The 17,668-nt window shown below is 35.7% G+C and overlaps 1 protein-coding gene across 2 annotated transcripts in view; it reads right to left on the bottom strand.

Moving 5' to 3' along the window:
• Nrx-IV (neurexin-4) overlaps positions 1 to 17,668 on the bottom strand; it is a 491,733-nt gene that overhangs the window by 460,769 nt on the left and 13,296 nt on the right. For both annotated transcript variants that reach the window (XM_090412013.1, XM_090412014.1), the window contains exon 2: positions 3,499 to 3,591. In XM_090412013.1, coding sequence (XP_090268139.1) covers positions 3,499 to 3,591 — 93 coding nt within the window. The remainder of the gene's footprint in view (positions 1 to 3,498; positions 3,592 to 17,668) is intronic.

The raw sequence follows: 17,668 nt of genomic DNA on the forward strand, positions 1-17,668 counted from the left end.
TCATTCAAAAGTCCTTCAAAGTATATTCTCCATCTGTTTCTTATATCCACATCTCTCCTTAATACTCTTCCTCTAGTTATTACTAGTTGTAATTTGTAGATTTACTTGAATTTAATGATATATTTGCATTCCTCTGTAATGTTTAGCCTAACGTCCCATAAACTAATTACAGGGGATCGTGGATGCCATATTTCTAAGAGGTTGAACTTACAAGTTCTGTGGTCATACTAGATTTATGGGCTCAACTACCATTTGAAATAAGAAAAACTTTAATAACATTAAAATTTTATGTTTACACTTTTACATTGAGGTCATCTTCGGGAATATTTACACACACACACACACACACACACACACACACACACACACACACACACCATTAAAGCAACTAGCACTGTACCATTATAAACTACATAATGTTTAAAACTAAAAAAATAAAAATCATATCAAAATTAATTAATAAATAATAACTGCATCAGCCAAACAGAAAATTCCTATTTTTGACATCTGGTTATGAAAAATTAATACAGAATATCAAGATTAAATGTAATGTATTTGATGATTGGTTGATTGTCAGGATTGTATAAGAGGACTGTCAGAAAATTTTGAGAGCATTTTTGTTTAAATTTGATTGCTTTATGAAGTCTCACAACAAGCCTCTCTAATTTTTCTTTCATACCAGGTTTTTGCCATACAAGAGTTTATGCTTTTCCAATCAACCTAGAATGTGACTGGAAAGGCCTGTTCCCCCCCCCACACACACACACACACAACACCACCACCACTTCTCTCTCTCACTAATATCTACTGTGTGTCTGGTTTCACTAATATACATAAATATATATAAAGGTTACATGCATTTCATTTGGTACACTTCTGGATATGCTGAATAAATATTTTCGTTTTAGGAGGTTTAAAGGTAACTGTATGTAGAACTTTAATACGAAAGATAGAATTTTAAGAAAATAGATAAATATAAGCTTTGCTGAAATTAGCATTTGTGTTATCTTTTTGTTCAGCATACATATCTATTTCTCAAAAAGATGGTTCTAATCCACTGTAGTTTTCTTTCGAGATCATTTTCATTAAAAAAATTGTTACTTTGATGAAATTTCTTATCTCTACTTTTTGTATTGAGTGGTGATAGGAGTCTATATGTACAAATTGATCAGTACATGTAGATTTGTGATATATGCTTAATGAGAGAATACAATGGAAGGCAAGTTATGAATGTATAAAACAATAGTAAGAAATTTTTGATACTCATAACTTTCCATCAGTCAGAGCTGTCTGTCTATCATTTGGTGTATATCACAAACCTAAATCTAGGAATGTCCGTGCAGTTAGCCTAGTGGCTATGCGCTTCACAACCATATGCCTGGGAAAGGAGCGTCCTAGGTTCGATTCCCGTCGACGATGTGAGGAGCATAAGGAGCATCCTCAGCCATAGCCAAGTTAGCCAGTCTTGGGCGTGGACAGCAGGGTTTTTCCCCCCAATTTATCTGGGGGTTTTCATCCAGCAAGCAGGCAAACTGGCCCCGTGAACATACACGGGGCCAGTTTGCCTGCCATAAATATCACTCTTAGGGGGATGCAGCAGAGGAGTGGTGAACTAGCTGCGTTAATATGCCAGTAACCCTTCATTATTATTATTATTATTATTCCTGATACCTCCAAGGAGTCTGAAGACTCATCGCAGGAGGACACCTACAACTGTCTCAACCACTACACCTAACCTCTACTACAAATCATCTCCATCAACGCCATCTACCGCCCACCTCCACCACCACCACTAGTATTTTTTGTCTGTAAATTACGTGTGTTCTGAAGGGCCAATTTGTCTATATGCGGGATGAAAAACCCAAGTTTCTGGGAGGAAAAACCCTGCTACCTCCATATGAGATCGGCTAACTCACCTTCGATTGAAATCATCCAGATAAAGATTCCTCCTGTCACGACGAGAATCGAAGTTAGGCCTATTCCGATCGAAGGGCACAATGTACTGCCATTCTTCCAATTGTGCTACGGAGGCGCCAATTAGGAGGGGACTCAACCCATCCTAGGACAGACGAGAAGGATAGGATAGGAAATCTAGGAATAAATATCCTCAAAAAAATTGCAATGGATTATAACCACCTTTGTGAGAACCTGATATAATTAAAAGAAAATTGACAATATAATGAACAAAAATATAACACATCAAATAACAATTTCAGCAAAGCTAATTTATCCCTTATATTAAAGGGATAATTGGAAATATATAAGTTGAAATCTAAGGAAGTACAACAAAAACTAGCTTCTTATAAACAAAACATTCAGCACACCCATGGATGTCCCCCCAGGTCCAGAAGTACACCAAATTAAATGCATACATAGCCTTCAGTACACATTGGTGAAACTGGATGCACAGTAGATATCAAAAACATTCACTTAAAACACCATGAGAAAACAGACCTTTTTGATCATGTCCTGGAGACATTCCACAGGAATGACTAGAAAAGCATAACTTTTGCATCATGCAGACAGTCTGGTATAAAAGAAAAGAAAATTTAAGAGGGCCATGAAACTTTTAGTCTTGACATCATATATTAATGTTTAATAACTGGAATGTCAAAAATAGGAACTTTAGCTGATGTAATTAATTATATTAACTTTAATTTGATTTTTTTATTTTTTTATTAGCATGAAAGGTCAGGCTGGGCAGGCTAATTAGTTTTAAACATTTTGCCCTCATATAGAATTTATTTGCGATAGGCCCAGCTGCTTCATGTGTAGGAGTAGTATAATAAAAACACAGCTTATAATGGTACAGTACTAGCTGCTTTTAATGTAGTGCATATATAGACGTATATATTTTTAATGATGACCTTAATGGAAAGGTCAAAATGTAGAATTTTAATATTATTAGATTTCTTTTTATCTCAAGCAGTAGTTGAGCCTATATATCTACAGTAGCATGAGTATGCCGTTCATTGTTCAATTTCACTAAATGAAATTTAAGTGTTATAAGTGTTGTTATATGGTGGTAAACCTGAAAATTCCAAAAATGTTGTTCCAAATATAACTATACCTACTGCAGTAGACATTACATTCTTTGTTTCCTTGGTACCTGATACTGTATCAAGATGTTGCATCATTTTGGAATGGTTACCTTATTCAGTTAAGGAGGGATAAGTATATTCATATTTTTAGTGAAATAGATTAGATAATCATCTAACATGTTAGGCAATACAGTGAAGTACTCTAGATGGAAATAGGGGTAACACGGCAAAATCTATAATGGAATTAATGCTGGTGAATGAACTTAAAATATTTAAGTGGTTAGTGAGATTTTTTTTTCCCCATAGAAAATCTTTAATGCCCTATGTTTTATACCATAAAGTCTACAGACTAAAAACTAAAATTTAGAAATATTTGCAGAGAGAAATTTTTTGCTTTACTAATAGGAAGTAAAGCAAAAACAGAATCTAAAAATTTACTATCAGAATAAGAGCTTACCATGTAACCTTGCTTTTTCTGCGTCACGGTCTCTTGATATTGATGAAGTAGACGAGATTCTTGCATTTTTTAATAATGCATTGTCACAGTCACCTAAAGCCATAACATTAATTTCATCAATAGATACCAGTCATCAACATATCTCCATAATCATGCAAGTATGCAAGCATTAAATTCATTTGTTCAATCACACCATACAAAGCATTCCACTTATCTACCCACAACTCTACTAAGGAGACTTTCACTAAACTTTCAAACAATATCCAGGATTTAAAATTGTAAGTTTGCAAATTATTTATGAGAAAACAAATTATTAAATATAACTGGATTATTAGTATAAAAAACAACAGATTATGGCCAGCAAGTTTCCCTATTCAAGGTAGTTTCATCAGGATTACTGGTACAAAAAAATTAACATAAATGCACTGAAGATAACTGTACAATGATGCATTAATTGAGCCATTAACAACAGAGAAATTTAAATATCATGTTGAATCTAATATTTGTAATTAGCTTTCTCACAATGCTTTTCAACGATTGTAAGTGAACTGAAGTATTACAAGATCTAATAAGCATTCGCATACGTCATGCAAAATCAATCTGATTCTGTTAAGTGTTCCATGGAAGTAATTTTACTACATTCATTAAATTCATCCTAAAAAGAACTGATGACTAATACCATCCCCATAAAAAAGGAGTGGAGCTAGAAGAGGAGTCTGAAGCATACCATGTTTCTGACAAGAGGCCAGATGCTTCCAAATTATAATTTTTATATTCGGGCAATAGAGATCAGAGAAGGAAAGAGTAGCTACATTAACAAAGGGAGATTGGACTACTCATTTGTATTTATCATCCAATAAAAGAGTCTACTAAAAAAGAAGCAGACAAATTTGATCATTAGACTGAATCAGGATAGCTGAAATATAAGAAAACTGTTATAGACTAAACACAAGAGTAGGAAATAAATCTCAGACATACAGAAATATTTTCAAAAAATTTGGGAAAAAAGTGCACAGCAAATATGGTTAAGAAAAGCAAAGCTAGTAATAATGAAATGTGATAGATTTCTATTCAGGACATGAATAACTAGTTACTAACATCTCAGGCCAACAAAGATTTACATAAATTCACAGAGAGAACACTCAACAAGGGAGAGTAACATCTTGTTGATAGATTGGTACATCTTCAGATTGGTTCAATACAAAAGCATAAAGAGGAGTCGATAGGAAGTGATGATTATATCGGTTTATTGGAGATAGAACAGTTTTCAGAAAAGCAAAATGTGGAAAGACAGCTAGAGAAGATTATATGACCAAAATGCTCGGATATGGAAGTATAAAATATGTACTGCATAATTCAGAAGGTCTAGTTAGCAGGTCTTGTTTCAGCAAACAGAAGAGCTCTCATTTATACATATCCATAAAAACGAAAAATAAAACTGTGAAATAAAACTGCTTGTGAAGATTATAGAATTTTCCCCATGAGTGTTCCAGGTAAGATTTATTATTGCATACTTAAAAATAAGGCTGGTGTAGCTCAGTGGAAGTGGCACTTGCATCCTCTGTGTTAGGCAGCCTGAAGATAGACTTATAGTTCAAGTCTAGTCGCTGAATAGAAGAACTTTTTCTAAGCCTTTCTTCAACCGGTTCCCAAGTTAGCTAATCTCTGGTACAAACAAGCGGGTTTTTTCTCGCGGAAACTTGGGTTTTTCATCCCGTAAACTCAAGAAAATCAACTGTAGAACCCACATTATTTCACATAATAACATATCCTGTTAGGGTTAGATACCAAGCACTTATGACAGCACTTATTTGCTGGTTTCTTCAACGGCGGTCACCTATTAATTAGTGATAGATGTGGGTCAACTATCTCTGGCCACCAGTGAAGACAAACTGCCCACTCAGTCTCCAAAGCTAGATAGGGTTAAAAGGTCTTGCCTACACCCTATAAAGGGAATAAAAAGGCATTAGATTATTATTTTTATTATTATACCTAAAAATAAGCTAAAAAGGTACAAGAGAAAACGGCAGAGAAGAATAAGTTTCAGGTTGAATAGAGGTCATTGGGTCAAGATTTTTTACTTTCAGACAAACAGTTGAGAATCATGGGAATACAAAAAGGATCTGTATATTTACTGTGCCAAGAAAAAAAGCATTTGAAAATACTACTATTATGTTAACTCTGCCTTCAAGATGTGGCCCATTTCAAAATGGCCACTAGCACTATCAGCAAGCAATCCAGCTGTTAGGGATACCTTTTGTGTAGTTGGAGGAAATGCCAACTAAACCTACTACGTGACTGGTGACTTTCATTGCCTGGTGAAACACTGCCATTTTGCTTATTGGGGAGCCCACAGTTGCTGATGCTAAGTTTGGTTCCCGGGTCCTGACTTCTGTACACCCAATTCCCTAACATGCAGCATGAGACTAATCCCTTCAACAACATGCTAAACATAGTGGGGATCCAGAGCTTCTCCATCAAGGGTAGAGCAGTAAAGCAAAGTAGAGTAGGACTGGTGGTAATGTCTAATCTTTAAAGGTACCTGTGGCATGATTATAAATAATAAATTACATGATAACTACAGTAATTAACTTTAATGAACTTTTTTAATGAACATCAGCCAAATCAGAATCTGAACAATTTCTCTCTCTCTCTCCCACTCCAAAAAAGTTTCGGAGATTCTTATCTTGTGTAACCATCAAAAATAGTTGTTTAATATTTTAATATTATTATTTATTAATACTAATTTCTAGCATGCAGCAACAGTTTTTAATGAGTAAACCACTGGCTGCTATATGTACTTTGTAATCTAGTTCCTTTGATTGCTTGTTTCTACATACTGATGATGTACTGTTATTTTCAGTATGAAATATCTTTACTTTCAATTCATTAAAGTTAATTACTGTAGTTATCATGTAATTCATTATTTACTGGTGGTAATGTGCTTAGGGGAACTTCCTAATCAGTTGGTGCATAATCTCCACTACCATCTGTGTCAGATCATGTCTAGAGGGAGGGAGGGAGGCTGTATAGTGGTATGTAGGGCTCTGTAAATTAATTTCACGTTATGGCATGGAGACCAGATGTGCACTGTATGGGTGGCATATATAAAAGTATCTCTCTGTACATTTTTACATCTTCAGTCCAATCATGACAAACTAATAGGTATAATTGTCACCAGTAAAAATAAAAAAATCCAAAAAAATTTAAAAATCTTAAACTTTCACATTCACTTCAATATTTGTGGCATAAACATCAACTGAAATTATGTGCACTATCACCTATAAACATACCAAAACAGATCTGTTTTTGACCAAACCCCAAATTAATATAACAAAACCACAGTCCTTAAATGTCTTAACTATACTCCCATTCCTTCTGCCACAAGAGCAGCACTTGTGCAATCTGATATCCCCTGCCATAGGGCAACTAATCTTGAATATTTTCTCTGACATTCTGTGGGTTAAGATTTGTCTCATCATGCATCATTCATCTGAGTCATTTTAATTTTTTCAAAGTCGTTTTAATTTCTTTGAATCCTGATTTCCCGAAATTAACTACCCTAACAAGTTATCTTCCTTGATGACTAATGTCCACAACTTCAAACTGGCTCACTTTTTCTAGTTTCACTGACGAGCTAAAAGAAATGCCGAGATGCTTGCTGTAAAAGCAAACTGTTCATCCAAACAGGATATCAATTCATCTCACTCATCCAATCTAGATCTTTTCTTAACCAGTTTTCCTTCCAAGTACACTCTTGAAGTGAGGTAACCTTTCCTCTTGGTAATTCAGATTATAACCTCATATAGCTTTCTAGCAGAATGCCCTCGCCTCAGACCATTCACAACCTCATATCTTTTGCAACTACAAGAATGCCAAAGTGGAGCGAAAGGAGTAGATCCAAGATTTTTACTCCTTTCCACTGTCATGCTACTTTTCTATTCTGGAATAAAGATCTTCATTCTCCACTTCATTAAAATTTTTCAGCCAGTATCCAAAGCCATAAGTTTAAGAGATGTGCCAGAGTAGATAAAAAGCAGCTTGAAAAAAAAATAATAAATAAATAAAATTTATACATAGCCTACACATTAATGTCAATAACACTTGCAAAACAAAGCTCATCCTTTTGATGGATGAGCTTCGTTGGACAAAAGAATGAACTAATAGCATGGGTGAAATATGTCGTCTATTGTAATGCATCTTACCTACGTGGCATTATTGCAACATTTAAAGGTAAGGTTACCTCCTGATATTATTCTTCTCATCCAACTATTGCACAGATGACCAGGGTAAATCACCTTTAACTTTACCTGAACATAGCATCACATACCGCCCTGTAGCCTTTCACATCAGAAGAATCTTGAACAACCTAGATACCACAAAAGGCTTCTGATCCTGATGGTATTTCACCAAATGTGCTCAAGAGATGAGCTCCTGAATACACCTGTCCTATCATCTCTAACACTAGGTTATATACTTGTCTAGCATCCAAGTAATAATATGGAAGCAGTCCCATATACAGCAGAATCAGTGCACTTCTTGCCAACATCACCGACCTCTGGACACATGCCATGGTAAGGTTGGGAGAAACTTCGATCTGATGTGCTTGACGTTTTCAAGGTATCTGATAAGGATTGACATCAAGAGCTTCTCAGCAAATTGCTGTTATGGTAACTAGATTTGCCAGTTTTCCCTGATCATTTGCTGTATTATCATTATCATCATAAACTCCATGAAGTCAGCAGAATCATTGTGAAACATCCACTTAACATTTACTGAATCTTCAATTACTTAATACTCCCAGCATTCAAAATGATATAGCGAAGTGTTCTCTCTCTTCGTATTTTATTAATGCAGATGTTCTTCAGGATTTGTTATTTCACTTAGTCTCACTCATATACATAAATAACCTTTTTTCAATGACCTTAAACACTATTCATAGTTTTCCATTCCCACTACTCATATGACAAACCTTGAAGTTCTCAAAACATTTGAAGCTCCAAGATCTACAAGTGCCCTACAGTGATCCCTATACCATCCTTCAATGGGGCAATGAGAATCCGATCACCTTTAATGCTTATGAAATACAACTTTTTTGCAAAAAAAAAAAAAAAAAGACCTTACTTCTTTCCACTTCCTGACACACATTTTACCTTTGTTAATGCTCATCTCAACAGTCAAGACCGACTTTTGCTTCTTGAATTGATACTTTCCTGACATAACCACATTACTTCCGTAGCATCCCTGGCTTAAAAAAATCTTTGCAACCTCTTTGTTGATGTTACTTTTCATCTATTCAGCTACTAACTCTGTACAAATCATGAATCCACCCAAACCTTGAAATAACACTGTCATATTTTTGGTGGTGCACCTAAGACCTAGTTAAAAAATTCTTGTTGCTGTTCAGAAGAAGGCAATTACAGTAACAGATGACATCTCTCAGAGACTCTCCAGGCAATTTCTGCATTCTCTCTCTCTTCTGCAAATATTACTATGGATTTGATGAAATTGTAATGTCAATATTAAACTATAAAGAACAACTTGAGAGCAGAAAATGTTTATTCTGACACTCATTTAGTTTCATGAAAAACACTGTTTCACATCTAGCATTACCTGTTTCTAGTTTAAAAAATTAAACTAGAAACAGGTAATGCCATTCCATTGTTAATTTCTTTTACCACTGAATTGATACTCACCAAACCTACTACTCTCATTGGTTTTTCATTTGTGACAACCTTTGTGAATCTTGTTTGGACCTTTTATAACATATCCTCATCACCATGAAACCCCCAAAATCTGTGCACAATAATCCATATCAGGCCTGATCACGGCCTTATACAATGGCATCATAACTCTTTATAATTCTGAACATCAGATTGACCGCATCTTTGCCATTATCCGATGTAATGACTTCACAATCTTCAAAACTTGTTCAATGTGGTCCCAGAATTTCAAGTCCCTCTCCACTACTACTCCCACATTTCTAATCTCCTCTATCTCTTTTAAAGATTCCCCACTAAGTGTATGCTCTACATCTCACTTGTTGCTTACCAAATTTCAAAACCTTACACTTTGCAATAGTGAACTGACAGTTCCATTTAACTGCCCATTCATGCAACCTATTAAAGTCCTCTGGTAAGGCCATAACTTCTGCTTGATGCATTGTTCACCCCAATTTTGCATATCTGCAAATCAAGTTTAACCCATTCCAATATCATTAATACATAAATTGAACAATAGTCCCAAAACTGACCTCTGCAGCACACCACTAGTGACCTTCCTCTTTCAGGATACTGCACCACCTATACAACTTTATGATACCTATTTGACACCCAGTCACCAATCTAATTCACTACTCTGTTATCCAATCCCATCCATTTCAGCTTATTTAACAGCTAGTGTGGCTGTCTATTAAAAAGCATTTGCAAAATCTAAGTATACCACTGTATTTGCATCCCTCTTTTCCAAGATATTTGTCACTTTGTTATAATACATAGTAAGTAAAATATGCTCTCCCTTTAACAAATCTATGCCAACAACCACAGAGAATACTGCTGTTATCAACCCATTTCTGTGTCCTAGTTCTCACCAATCTCTGTAGTACCTTCACCACAACTCGAGATATATAGATTGGCCTATAATTTATAGCCAAAGCCTTACCATCTTTATGCAATGGATTAATTTTATCTTCTTTCCACTCTCTTGGAACCTGTGCTGTTGTAAGACTTATTAAACAGGTATGCCAATTCTCTGGAATATTCCCTTAAGATGTGCAGTGATATGTCATCAAATCCCACCATCTTATTGACATCGAATTTATTTCCTCATACACCTGCTCACCAATACAATTAAGCCATCCTCTCCTATTTCCTCTATGCTCAAGTCTTGCATGATTTCACCCTGATGAGGATGAAACACCCTTATAAATCGATCACCGAGTACCTCAACAATTTCTTCTGTAGTAGTTACCATTCTACCATTTCCATCCATTAACATCATCTTACCATGATCATTCTTCCTTTTGCTTGCCAAATATCTAAAAAAACTCTAGGGTTTCTTCATCTGATTTGCTAATTTCTGCTCATGCTGCACTTTTGTTGTCCTTACTAACCATTGCTCTCCTGGTTTGCTCTTTATGCTCTTCATGTAACTGATTATTACTATTATTCGTCTCGTACTACCTCCAAAGTGCCTTCTTCCAGATTTCATGCTTAATACCCCTTCCCCCTCATTCATCCATTTTACACCTACTTAATTCAGCTTTTTTTACCTTCAGAATACATTCACATATTGATACTGTTATGTATTTCTTTGTCAGTTCCCAAGCACATTTATTTCCTTCCTACTCAACTCCTAATTCCATGCTATTGCATGCAAGGATCAAAGTTTTAGATCTGATCATTTCATCAGAGGATATAATTGTTTCATCAGAGGATATAATTGTTTGTGAGAGTGATCATGAAGTGATCATCTGAGTTGTGGCTAGCCATCTGCAGACTTCTGTGAGGAAGTATATGTGTGGCAGTACAGGGCTGATAATTATGACAAGCTGTCTCCTTAGTGACATGAAGTGATCATCTGAGTTGTGGCAGATGGCTAGCCACAACTCAGATGATCACTTCATGATCACTCTCACAAACTGGAAGAAGGTGAGAAATGTGCTCATAATTACATCCTCTGATGAAATGATCAGATCTGAAACTCAATCCTTGCATGTCCTTCTTTATATTCTGCCTGAGTCTCTCAAGAATTGAAGAAATTAATTTTCCTCATTCCCAAATGCTATCTCTACATTTCAATTTATATCATCATAATTAAAATTGCCCATAATAATCAGCCTTCCTTTGTTCACTAATCCAAGTTGTTTATACGTTTCTTCATCACCACCCTCCACATTTCCTGGCCTATTGCAACATCCAACTAAATATCTTCCTGTCAAACTCCACTTCACACCACAATATCTCATAACCTTTGCTACTATTTCCCTCTTTCATGTCTACTTTATGTGGACATAATCACCCTGCTATTATCAGCAAAACTCCCACTCCCTTCTTGTCTTGTCTATCCATGTGAAAAACACTGTACTCTTCCATTTCTATTCCTGTTAGGATATCATCTTCATTCAACCATGTTTCACTTATTCCAACAATTTTGGGGTGAATAAATTCAATCAGTGAAATCATTTCATCTCCCTTATTTCTGATACTCCTGGTATTTGTAAATAAGCAGAGCAGTTCACCTTTATGTCTATAACCAGTCCTACCCAAACCACTTGTTGGTCGCGATTGCTCTACACCTTCCCTTGCCCAATCACCTTAATCATATTTACCACATATTTGCTCAGTCTCAACTTCCCCATTCACATACCCATCTATCGAAATGCTACATAAAGGAAAACTTAAAATATTCAATCAAATGATTGAATGACTAAGAATAAAAGATACAAGAAGATTACACCAAATTCAAAATACAATCTTGTAGTTTGTATACAAAAAAGAAATGGAAAAAATCATCCAGAATTACTATAGTAAGTTCTACTCATCTACACAAAACATCACTCCAATAGAGTAAATCGAATATAAAGAAGCATCAAAAACACTGCCAGAAGAGGTAGAATATGCAATCAATCAGACGAAAATAAGAAGACCACCAAGGACAGATGAAATAACAGAGGATGTGAAGGTAGAAGGAAATATTCTTTATAAAGCTCTGTTCTTTATATTCTCCTTTTTTCCCTTTTTATGGATATTCCTCATCCATAAAAAGGGAAAAAAACAGAATAGTGACAACTATAGACCAATATAGTCCCTATATAATATGCACAAGAAACATACTAAATAATCAAAAATGCTATATGAAAATAACAGCAAAGAGCAAGCAGGATTTAAAGATTCTCCACAAATACATACAATAAACCAATTAACTGGAAAATGCAGAGAATATCATCCTCCACTTTGTCTGCTACTTATCAGTTTCAGAAAAACATTTGAGACAGTAGAACAATGTAATCAAAGCAATGAACAATCATAGATCAATACAAAACCCACATCACTTTTTAATAAATCCCTAGAATTACCTGTAGGAAGAGGAGTAAGAAAGGAAATTTGATCTCCTTCAACCTCTTTACAGCAACTTGAAAACATTCTCATAGGCTCAAACCTGGATGGAAGATTAAGTATAAATGGAGAGAATCATAAAATATTCCTGTTTGCTGATGATGTGGTTCTGATATCTTATCAACATTCTGAACTAGAAATAATGTTGAACGAAAGAGATTTGCATGGTAAAACAGCAGGATTACAAATACACCCTAACAAGACAAAGCAGATGAAAAGCATATACTGTCATGACCATCAAAATAAAATTAGAGTGAAAGGTTACATTTATTTAGGACAAGCAATCAAAATGGACAATGGTATATTTAATGAAATAAACAAACTGGTTGCTTGGAAAAATTTAACCAAATAAAATAACACTATCATAAATGAAAAAATAGTCTGGTTCAAGGCTATTTTGTGTGTCATCGTGTTTCACATATTTGCTATAAGATTGGCGATTTTTCTTCTGATTTACTAAGTTTTCATAAATTAATTCAAGCATTTTTAGTACATTACTATAGTTTTTAGTGGATTTATTATATTTATTATTATTATTATTATTATCCCAAGACCTTATGGAGTCAAAAACTCATCTGGGAGGTCCTTTTATCATGCACACATCTCACCATACCGAGCCTTAAACACTCAAACGCCTTGCAGACACCACACTCTCAGGCAAGGCATTCCAATCATTCACAACTCTGCACGAAAAAAACCTGCTTCTCACTCCCCTACTCACACCCTCTTTATACAGTTTCCAGGGATGACCTCTGGTTCTCCCGCTATTCTCTGTAGAACTTCTCCACCATTGATCTTATAACAACCCCTTACCAACTTGTAGGTCTCTATCATATCTCCCCTCTTCCTCCTCTCCACCAGACTCTGCAAATTACATCTTCTCAATCTTTCCTCATACTCAACATTCCAGAGGTCAGAAACTACCTTAGTCAGTCGCCTTTGGACCCTTTCCAACATCTCTTCATCCTTCTGAAAACCCGGTGACCAAATCTGGGCACAATAGTCCATGTGTGGCCTAATCAAAGCCTTATACAACGGAACAAGAATCTCCCTACTTCTACACATCAGTGTCCTCCGCATCATTCCCAGAAGCCTTTGTGTTGTCTTCACAATTTTGGCAATGTGTCCCCTAAATTTTAGATCCTTATCCACTATCCCCCCCAGATCTCTCATTTCCTCTACCTCCAACAATATATTCTCACCAAGCATAAATTCTGCATCCCATCTTTGTTTTCCAAATTTTAAAACCTTACATTTTGCAACATTGAACTCGCATCCCCATTTCCGTGCCCAATCACTCAATTTATTCAAGTCTTCTTGCAAGGCCACAACATCTTCACTACTCTTTATGGTTCATCCCAACTTTGCATCATCTACAAACAACTGAATATCTCCATCCAAATCTTCACCAATATCATTAACATACAAGTTAAATAGTAATGGCCCTAAAACAGACCCCTGAGGCACTCCACTAGTGACTTTCCTTTTCCTGGATATCGCACTCCCATACACAACTTGTTGATACCTATCAGATAGCCAGTCTCCAATCCAATGCAATAATCTAATATCCAACCCCATCTGCTCTAGTTTGACTGTCAACTTATCATGAGGTACTCTATCAAAAGCTTTTATGAAATCCAAGTATATTACTGTGTATCCTTCTCCTCTGTCCAAGGAAGCAGTCACTTTTTGTAATAAGTAAGTAGATTACTAAAACATGACCTCCCTTTAGCAAATCCATGCTGTCCATCAAAGATTATACCATTGTTGTCTACCCAACTCTGGATCCTAGTTCTCACAAGCTTCTCCAACAACTTAACCACAACACCTGACACACAGATAGGCCTATAGTTTGATGCTTGAGTTCGATCACCTCCTTTATGAAGTGGCACAATTTTGCCCTCCTTTCACTCCTTAGGAACTTGACCAAGTGCAAGACTCGTATTAAAAAAATATGTCAAGGCAGGTGTCAACTCTCTGGCACTTTCCTTCAGAATACGTGGTGATATATTATCAAGTCCCACAGCCTTATTTACATCTAGTTTACTCAACTCCCCAAACACCTCTTGCTCACTTACAGTCAGTCTCTCCTCCCCATCAACAATTGCTCTCAATCTCTCCATGAAGTCACATTCACAAGGTTGAAAGATCTTTATGAACTGCTCATTAAGTATCTCAACCAATCATATTTAGTAGTATAAATGTAGATATATTTTTATATTTCAGTTATTTTAAAAATGGCACTTACTGAAGATAAGTGAGAAAAACTTAATGCCTGAAATATTGCAATAAAAACAAATTATTAGACATTAGTTGAAACAATTAAAGAAACTCAGGAAAAGAAAAATGAGCAGAACAAGAAGCAGAAAAACACTGAAGCAGGTAAAGTAAGAATCAATAACTATACTAATAAAGTAAGTCAGTTAGAACATAAGAAAAAAAAATTAATATGGTATGGTGATTATCATGAAATTTGTGCTTACCAAAAGAGTTAATACTTTTGTATTAATGCCTTAATTATTATTGTAGTAATTTGTGTTGCTACAGAACTGGTAGTTCAGATGTTGGGAACAATGAAATGAATCACCAAATAACTCGTGGATAATATTGAGCAGTAATCATTATACTTACTTATTCCTCTTCACTCTATTGGGAGCATAGGAACTCAAGTAATTAGGGGTGACTTAAATTATCCAAATATATGAATGAAGGAGAATATATTGTTGTTGCAAGACAGCTTTCTCAAGCAGCATGTCAGAGTATTAGATTTGAGCGTAAAATCAGAACAGGTGTTATTAAGAATATGAATGTTTTTCCACCAGTGATGACAGTAACCATGCCATACTGTCCTGAAAATGAGCTAACTATATGGCTGTTCTGATTATGGCAGGTTACATGCTAAACTACAAAATTATAAAAACTTTTGAGTTTTTTATTTAAAATCTCACATCTTTCCAAGGGTATTCAGTTATTGAATGGGAAGGATATCAGAAATGCACACGGGAAGCTTTGAAAGGATGCTTAAATTATTAAGTATTTGAATGTATCCCTAGAGTTCAAAGAAAAATAGCGTGGGAGAGAAATGGATGTGCCTCATTAAGCAAGAGACCCATAAGAAAAATGTGGAAATAACATTGTGAGAGAAAGAGTGAGCAAAGTTATGAAATATATAAAGTGAAAGCCAGAAAAGTTAAGTATTATATAGAAAGACAAATCAGAGTATGACAAGAAACTGACTATGCAGGCTAAAGGCTGCCCCAAATAATTTTATCACTATGCTACAAGTAAAAGAAAGTGGACATGGAAGAATAACTTTAGCAAATGCAGATAGTATCCTTGCATCAGAAGCAGATGAGATGTTCAAATAATAAGTGCTCACTAAAGCTAAGATCTATCAATCAGGTGTATGTAACATGGTAGTGCACAATGCTATCACTAAACTGAACGAAAAGATACAGGTGCATAAGAATGAGGTTCAAGAGCTATTGCACAACCTGGATATTAAAGCAACATGGCCAAAAGGGGATATCAGCACATGTGCTAAAGGAATGTTCAGATGGAACAGCTTGGTCCTTGATATGTTTGTATATCTATAGTCTCAGCTCAGGAAAGATTCCACAGGAATGGAAAGAATGTATGCTAGTTCTATTATACAAAGGCAATGTAAAAACTGATGTATCTAACTACTGGCTTATCAGTATCACTGGTGCAGTGGAGACAATTTTAGAGAAGTTAGAACTCACATATAGAAATGGGTTGAGACACAAGCTATGTTTTGCAAAGAACAGCATGAATTTACTAAAGGTAAGTCATGTTTTAGCAATTTACTTATTTTATAATGTTACAGCTGAGATGGATAAAGGGAATGGATACACTATGACACCATTACATTTTGCTAAGGTATTTGATAGGTTGCATGAACTAAAGAATATGGGATTAAATATAAACTATTAGCTTGGATAAGTAGGTGGCTGACAGATAGGTATCAGAAAATGGTATTTGGTGGATGTGAATCTGCCAGAAGCCCCCCGTAGCTTAGTCGGTATAGACAAAGCCCTTTGATTGGAAAGACCTGGATTCCCCATTAGTGATGTGAGGAATCTTTATATGGTCTCTTTCGACGAAAGATGAGTTAGCCAGTCTGAAATGGAGGTAGGGGTTTTTCACCTGGAAACTTGGAATTTTCATCCCCCAGAACAGGTAAACCAGTCCCATGAACAGACATGGATTGCAGTCATGAATATTGCCCTTAGGGGATGCAGCAGAGCAGTGATGAGCTGACTGCATTAATTCACCATAAGCCCCCTCATTAGGGAGGAGGGACTCAACCCATCCTAAGGGATGGATGAGAAGAATAGGAGGAATCTGCCAGATTTAGGATGAACAGTGGTGTGCTTCAAGGATCAGTCCTTAGGCTATTGTTGTTTAATCTACACATTAATGATACTGGAAAGGGATTGACAGGAGATCTTCAGTTGTTTGGAGATGATGCAAAGATAGGCATGGCAATCAGAGATGCTACTGATATATGGCATTTACAGGGCAATTTTGAAGCAAACAATAACGGCTATCAATTCAATATTAATAAGTGTAAATTATACACTTTAGCATGATGCAATATCCAACAGCATATTATATTGGTAGGATTATGCTTAGAGTAACCAACGAGGCTACAGATCTTGGAGTTAAGGTGGGTAGAAAGTTGAAGTTCAAACGTCGCATAACAAAAATTGCAAATACAACTCAGAGGATAACTGAGATGAAACGAACATTGGCATGTAGGGATGTAGAAGTCATTCTGCCTCTTTACAAGCCCGTGATACAACCACACCTGGATTACTGTGTACAGTTTTGGTCTCCCAGGTTCCAAAGGGATAAAGAAGCTGTGGAAAGACTGCAAAGAATAGTTACGAAGATGATATCAGGATTATGGAATGTAGATTTTGAGCATTGATAGATTGAGAGTATGTAGACTGAAGACACTGGTATACAGAAGAGGGGGGTGGTACAATAGGGGTCTATAAACTTTTAAGATGCCATTATAGGATATTAAT

Source organism: Typopeltis vanoorti, chromosome 22 (genome assembly GCF_054136105.1).
Source record: "Typopeltis vanoorti isolate ZY-2024b chromosome 22, IOZ_Tvanoo_1.0, whole genome shotgun sequence".
NCBI lineage: Eukaryota > Metazoa > Arthropoda > Arachnida > Uropygi > Thelyphonidae > Typopeltis > Typopeltis vanoorti.